The 7,060-nt window shown below is 34.7% G+C and overlaps 1 protein-coding gene across 1 annotated transcript; it reads right to left on the bottom strand.

Annotated features, from left to right (window-relative positions):
• Positions 1-1,060: 1,060 nt before the first annotated feature.
• Positions 1,061-6,637, bottom strand: creb3l3l (cAMP responsive element binding protein 3-like 3 like). Its single transcript, XM_077224304.1, has 10 exons — positions 6,491-6,637; positions 5,700-5,831; positions 5,045-5,375; positions 4,830-4,927; positions 4,308-4,400; positions 4,094-4,200; positions 3,460-3,528; positions 3,262-3,346; positions 2,997-3,087; positions 1,061-2,284 (listed from the first exon to the last, which is right to left on the bottom strand). The coding sequence occupies exons 1-10, from the start codon at positions 6,629-6,631 to the stop codon at positions 1,902-1,904; spliced, it is 1,530 nt and encodes a 509-aa protein (XP_077080419.1). The 5' UTR covers positions 6,632-6,637; the 3' UTR covers positions 1,061-1,901.
• Between the last annotated feature and the right edge of the window lie 423 nt (positions 6,638-7,060).

The raw sequence follows: 7,060 nt of genomic DNA, 5'->3' as shown, positions 1-7,060 counted from the left end.
GTGTGCGTGCGTGTGCTAGAGAGAGAGAGTATCAAAAAAATTATATAGCTAAGGTACAGATTTGCATCTCAGTTTTGGTTAGTGCATATCAAACAGGATAATGGATTTCTATAGGTTAATTTGCATTTTCTTCTAACAGCCAAAAGAGGAGATGTCTGGTTGTAGCATGCTTGGACATGCACAGAAGATTGACCTAGTTTCAATGTAACTTTTATAGATCACTTTCTAAGAAGTAGTGTTTTGAAATAAGTTTCATCATATGCGGGGCCCGATTTACCCCTATGGATTTACCTCATAAATGCTAAATGCATGAATGTAAATATCGTGACATAGACAAAATATTTTTTTTGGAGGCAGTAAGTGCATCATTACGTTTTTGCCAACTTACAGGTTATTTACACTCTTTTTTTTTCTTCTATCATTTGGCCAAATTTTATGTTGAAGAAGATGAAGTGTTTCCCACAGGTTATTTAGCAAATGCTAGACCAAGACACTCTTCTCCGCTCCTCAAATACATAAAACGTTAGCCTTAATGTTTCTTGAGTAAAGAAAACGCTGCACTTATTCAAAGAACACGTTCTTTATTTACCCTTGCATTGCAAACAAGCAGAGATGGTCCGAACTGCGTGAAGAAGCACTTCGTTCGAGATAGAGGCTGGTGATGTTATTAGGTTTGACTGACAGTTTGAGGATCCAATGGAGATACGAGATTCAGTCACAAGCTCTTTTTAATAGGTTTCATTGGTTAAATATTTGCAAAATACAAAGTTACCAATAGTAATGATTTATGAAAAAAATGGAGATACGAGGTTTCTGCAAGATGTTTAAAATTGGGTTAATTTAGATAGTAATTGTCTTACAGTATTTTAATATTAGAGTGAAATAATAATAATTTAAAAAAATAATTTCCTCGTAATTGAATATATGCAAGCATGTGCCATGCATAAATCTGACCCTGATCATATGCGTCATAACTAGAATTATGTACAATTCTTTGTTTTTCATTAGTTGTCATTTCTTTGCATCAGTTTTCATTGTGATGAATGACAAAAAATGCATGTTTTTATAGTAAACTGATCCTTTTTAATTGATAATTACATGATCAAGACAGATATGAAGAGTTTATCAACATTCCAAGTTTGTACACATCAGTGCATCATATGACCAAAGATTGAAAGAAATCAATAAAAAAGACTGCAATAAAATAAGTATTTTAAGATACGAAAACAAAATATCTACATCAAAAATGACATAAAAATGCTTTACTGACATTTCATGACATTTGTTTTATATGTATATATACTATATATAAACATAAACCCCTTTTTTATTGTGTTGATATATGTGCAACACTATAACTCCTCTAAAAGGTACATTTAAAGCTAAATTTACAGCAGTTTAACGGAAGGGGTTCTAGGCCACAAATAATGCACAAGAAGAAAACAACCTTTACAAAATAATTAGCTTTTCCCTTTTCTAAATACACTCCCATGTCACTATGACTGATATTTCAGTAGTGGAATCTCTTTAAGCATGTGACTCCCTTACTAAAAAAGGGAAATAACATTTTACTAGATGCCCAAACACCTAAAATGTCTCAAGTAATACAAACAAATTAATACATTTCCTAAATGTACTAAAACTCAATGGGGATGCAATGCAGAGTTCAATACAATATAACTCCTTTGCGTTTCCATTAAAAAAGAACCATCATTTGTGCAGAAGAAAATGAACAATAATGGCTGGGATTCATATAAAGTGCTATCATAGCATGACAATAGATCCATATAAAAAATAAAACGTAAAAGAAAAATGGTCAGACTGTGATGCTACAAAATTAAGAGAAATGGCTATACTGAATCTTTTACCTAAAACAAAGCGAGGTTGTTTTAGATGCTTTCCTACATTTCATCGGATCGGTGCTGTTGTATTATAACTGACGTGGGTTTCTGCTCCATCCAGCTCTCCTTGGTTTTGCTCTGCCCGTCGTAGATCACCGCTGCGGAGTTCCTGTGAGACTCTGAGACAGCTCCGTCTGCTTTGAGATCTGACTGGGCAGCAGAGGGGAAGTCAGCGGATGAGTTGCTGTTGACACCAGACTCGGAGTCAGACTGCTCGATCCGCTGGTAGTCAGGTGTGTGGTTCTGACCGCCGGACAGCAGCACCTGCTTATTCTCTATGGTGGCCACTAGGAGGACATCCTGGTCCAGCACTTCTTTAGCTGAGGTGGATATAATTTCCTCTTTCATGATTGCTGGATAAGACCGCAGGGCTCGGGACATCCCTAGAAAGCAGTGGAAAACCACATTCTTAAATGACTTAGTTACAAAATTGATGCTAAAATAAAAAAATTGTAACACCAATCTCATTCTGCACTTTTTATAATATTATAATGTAAACAGCTTTTGATTTAGATTTTATTTTAGAACTTGATTTTGCTCCCAGATATCTAAGAAACATGAAGCTGTTTAATTAATTTGCATATTAATTTTATTTTATTATTTAGAATTACTAGAATATTGATTTTTAAAAACTTTAATCAATGTTTATTTTTGTAGGTATATGCTATTAATTTTAATGTAATTTGTTAATATTTATATTATTTTTATATGAACTATTTTTGTTAAATAAATGTTTAAAGTCACCATGAAATCAAAATTGATCATTCAGAAATATTGCAGTATTTCTTTTAAATTATTCATTCTTGCACATTTTATTTATTTATTTATTAATAAGCCTTCGTAATCTTAAATCAAAATAACTTCCCCTCCCTCTTGCAACATCTCTTCTCTGATGATGTGTTTACTGGCACGAGGGCTGTTAATGTGTTATTGCTGTGATGTTAAAATTGGTATTGAGAATTGTGGAATTTCACTGGTAACACCAATGATTACCGAAATAGGATTATTGTATAAGTAGAACAAAACATAGCAGAACAAAAAGCAGGACAACATCCCTCACTACCCTACAGGAACAATGCCAAACGTTGTGCTCACCTGTAGAGGATGTATAGAGATCTTTCTGATTGCTGCTGCCAAAAGGATTGACTGAGGGGAAAATGATCAGACAAAAAGAAAGCAGGAACACCTAGAAGAAAAACAACAGAGGAGGTCAAGAAACGCATCACACTGCTAATGTATTCATGCAAGACAGAATGTTCCGATTACATGCGGGTGAAAGTTTCAACTCATACATCATATTTCATTTAAGACCAATTCAATCCTACTGAGAGATTAAAAAGCCACAGTGGTGAAAACTCACCATGATACAAGTGCTAGTCGTGGTGGTTTTCATTGTGGACATTTTCACCATAGCTTGCAATTTTCTTAGCTGTTCAATAAGGGACCTAAAGATACAAAAGCAAAAATTTGAGTTAATAGCATTTAGGTATTATTACAACCAATACTAAGATGAATTAAATAGAAAATAATGTTGTGCTGACACATGATGTACACTTACATGTTTTGTTTCTGCAGCATCTGAACTTTCTTTTGTAATTCCTGGTTGTGAGCAGTGCAGATCGCCACTCTATGGACACACAAAACATTTTCTTTCAATTACTTAATAAACAACACAAAGTAATTTATTCAAATATTTGAATATTTCTTCTTTTGAACTCTATTTTTTAAAGACTCCTTGAGCAGCAAATCAGAATATCAGAATAATTTCTGAAGGATCATGTGACACTGAAGACTGGAGTAATGATGCAGAAAATTCAGCTCTGCCATCACATGAATAAATTATATTTTGAAATATATTCAAATAGAACTCAGTTATTTAAAATTGCAAAAATATTTCACAATATTACAGTTTTTTATGCATTTTTGATCAAATAAATGCAGCCTTGGTGAGCATAAGTAATAATTGTAATAATCAAATGCTTTCAATGCACAATATATATATATATATATATAGCATTAATTCCTGAAACCTTATTAATGGAATTAATTTTAGACCATGATTAACTGAACTATAACAATTACAAACATTAATATACATTATATTATACAATACCTTTATAGTTAGGTGTTAAGTGCTGCCTCTATTTTGAGAGACATTATAAGTGTCATGGTGTCTGTCTCTCCAAACGAACCTGTTTTCTAGGCCATCAACATAAACTTTCTTCTTTTTGCGACTCTCCTGAGCAGACTGCTTGTTCCGGATCTTTCTCCTCACCCTCTTCAGGGTCCGTTCCTCGGCCTAAAGTAACACAGCCTTTTAACTAACACTATCATATTATATTTAATTTTGCGTTTCATTTAAACTTTGATATGAAACTATCATAAATCAGAATCCATTTCTCTTACCTTTGTAAGAGGCATCTGACTTGGAATACTTGCACCTTCTTTTGCCAGAAGTCTCCTCTCTTCATCGGTCAAAACAATCTCCTTGAATTGGAACTGGAGACAGAATATGCACATTATAGCCTTGCAGATTCTTGAGTGTGTATCTGATTGGAATTTGATTACATTTAGCAAAAAATCATATCAAATGCATTTTTTACAAATACGTTTTCAGCTACAATCACATGTGGTTTGAAATCCTATTCAAATTGCATTTCTGGAAATCCATTTCAGCCTGACCGCTCTAATAGGATTTTATGTGACTTTCTCACGCCACGTAAAACGTAAACAGGTCAGACGTTGATATAGGAAACATGCTGAAAGTCGCTGCAGAAATAAGGTTATGTTGTTGCCGGTCGAGCAAAAAAATTACAATATAAGGGAAACGTCAAATTTTGATACCGATAACTTAGATCAGATTCCAATCGGATACACATATAATCAGATTTGGACACAACATTAGTCTAATTTCTTTTTAAAATGTACCTGGTTGTCTGGTTTGCTATTCTGTGTGGAGTCTTCAATCGTAAGTGAGCAGGGTGGCTCAGGGGAGAAGTCATCGTCCATACTGACATCAAAATCATCTGACAGGAAGAGGATAAACTTAAGATGGGGCACTTAAATAAGCCATTTGAACATAAACAAAACAAGAATATTTTTTGCACCCATTCACACCACAGCCCACCACAACATTACCTTACCAACATCTATGAAGACATCGGACTCAGGATTCTCCGAGCGGACACTGAGCAGGGCGTCTGTGTCCTGTGGGAGTGTGTAACAGTGGTCTGTCTGCACCACCTGGGCCTCGTAGCTCTCCATCACACACTCGGAATAAAGCAGGGGTTCGAGGCCTGGACTGGGGACGGTGTCTGTCTCACTGCCATCATGTGGGCTTTGGGGGGTGGTATCCTCAGAGATGCCGCTGTCACTGCCATGAGGAGACTGAGACAAGCAGTTAACAGACAGACCATCCTCTTCCTCACCCAAAAGACTGCTGAGAAAGTCCTCTGTATCCATTCCATCCAGCATCTGCAACAATAAAAACATTAACCAAATTAGCAAATACAATTACAATTATTATTTTATTTTAATATATATATATCGATTTGACAGCACTAATATACTGTATATTAGTGCTGTCAAATCGATTAATGCACAGAAAGATGCAATCATAGAGCTAGTCTATGATATGAAACTGATAAAAAGATAATTTATATATATAGTGCTGTGTATAAAATTCTCTTTTTATCAGTTTCATATCATAGACTAGCTCTATGATTGCATCTACATGAGAAAACCATGATAGTATAAATTGTTTTTATATTTAGATCACTACACATGAAGGTTACGTACATTATGCCCTAAAAGCAAATCATCCAGGAAGTCATTCCCCTCTGTGAGGAACAGATCACAGGATCCTGGGTCTTCATCTGAGAAGATTAGACCAAGCAGGTCTTTATTCTCCATTTCTTCGCTTATTGACATCTAAAAGAGAGAGCGGAAATCAAATGAGAGCATATAAAACAGGGTAGATCCGCAGTGACGCTGCGCACTTGACAGCTCGATCAAGTTCAGACCCCGCCCACTCTCATCATGTGACTGTAATTCCGTCTTAAACAGAACAACACAAATGACAACTAACAACTTAACACCGCTGGTTGTCCAACGCATGCTAAAAGTCACAATCTCAAACATAAAACGGTTGTGTGTGATCATTCCTGATAAATAGTTTTAAACCCAATTAAAATTACAGGGAATATTACAGTAACACGATGACAGCTCGTTTAATTATTCACTAGCAACAATATCTGTTACTAGTGCCACGACGATACAGGTATGATTTTAATCTTATTTGGTTATATGCTCCGATTTCCAATTAGTTTAACACATTGCAATATGTGAAGCAGAATTTACAAATTTATTGTTAACAATAATACTAATATAATATAATGTAATATAATAGAACAATAGAATGCTTATTGTGATAAATGTTATGATACATGGAATACCTTACATCAAGTAAAAAAGTGTCTGGTAAAGCATTTGACAGGTCTGACATTTGACAGCTTTACAATAACTGAATTGTGAGGAAATGTGATTTTACAGACATTTACATCTAAAAAAGCTGTGAAATAAACTCTTACCTCTGTTGATCGTGTACCGATACAAGACACGTTGATATATAAAACAAATAGGAAGTGCCTTCTCTCTTTGTCTTGAAATGCTGTTCCTGGTGAAATCACCCTCCAACGAGGCAAAAATTGCGTCATCACGTAAGGGTGCATCAGTACGTGCACGTCTTCTGTGAAAGGCTTTCTGGGAGTTGTAGTCTAATAAATCATGCCTCAAATAAGCCGCTTATTAGTCTGTACTTTTGTAAAACTTTAAATGTGAAAATGTTATTGTTAGTTTAAATCAAGAAATCCTAAAAACGTACAATACATTATTTGAGTATAAAAACAAACGTTAATTAGAATCTTAGGTGTGCAAACAAGTTTACATTCTAGCCAATGCATATCATGTGTATATTGCATATTTATAAATCGTGTATTTTTTTTGAATGCTCACGTTTTGTGTTTTTTGAGGACTCCCAACCAATGATTTTTATACTGTACAAAATTTGCATGATATTTTTTATAAGCTGCACACACACACACACACACTCTTGTACATCTATCTTTGTGAGGACATTCATTTGCAAAACCCATCACAAC

This window comes from Siphateles boraxobius, unplaced genomic scaffold (assembly GCF_051911475.1).
Source record: "Siphateles boraxobius isolate OS27281-9 unplaced genomic scaffold, OSU_SipBor_1 9, whole genome shotgun sequence".
NCBI classification, from domain to species: Eukaryota; Metazoa; Chordata; class Actinopteri; order Cypriniformes; family Leuciscidae; genus Siphateles; species Siphateles boraxobius.
This window is presented reverse-complemented; position numbering and strand designations above follow the sequence as displayed.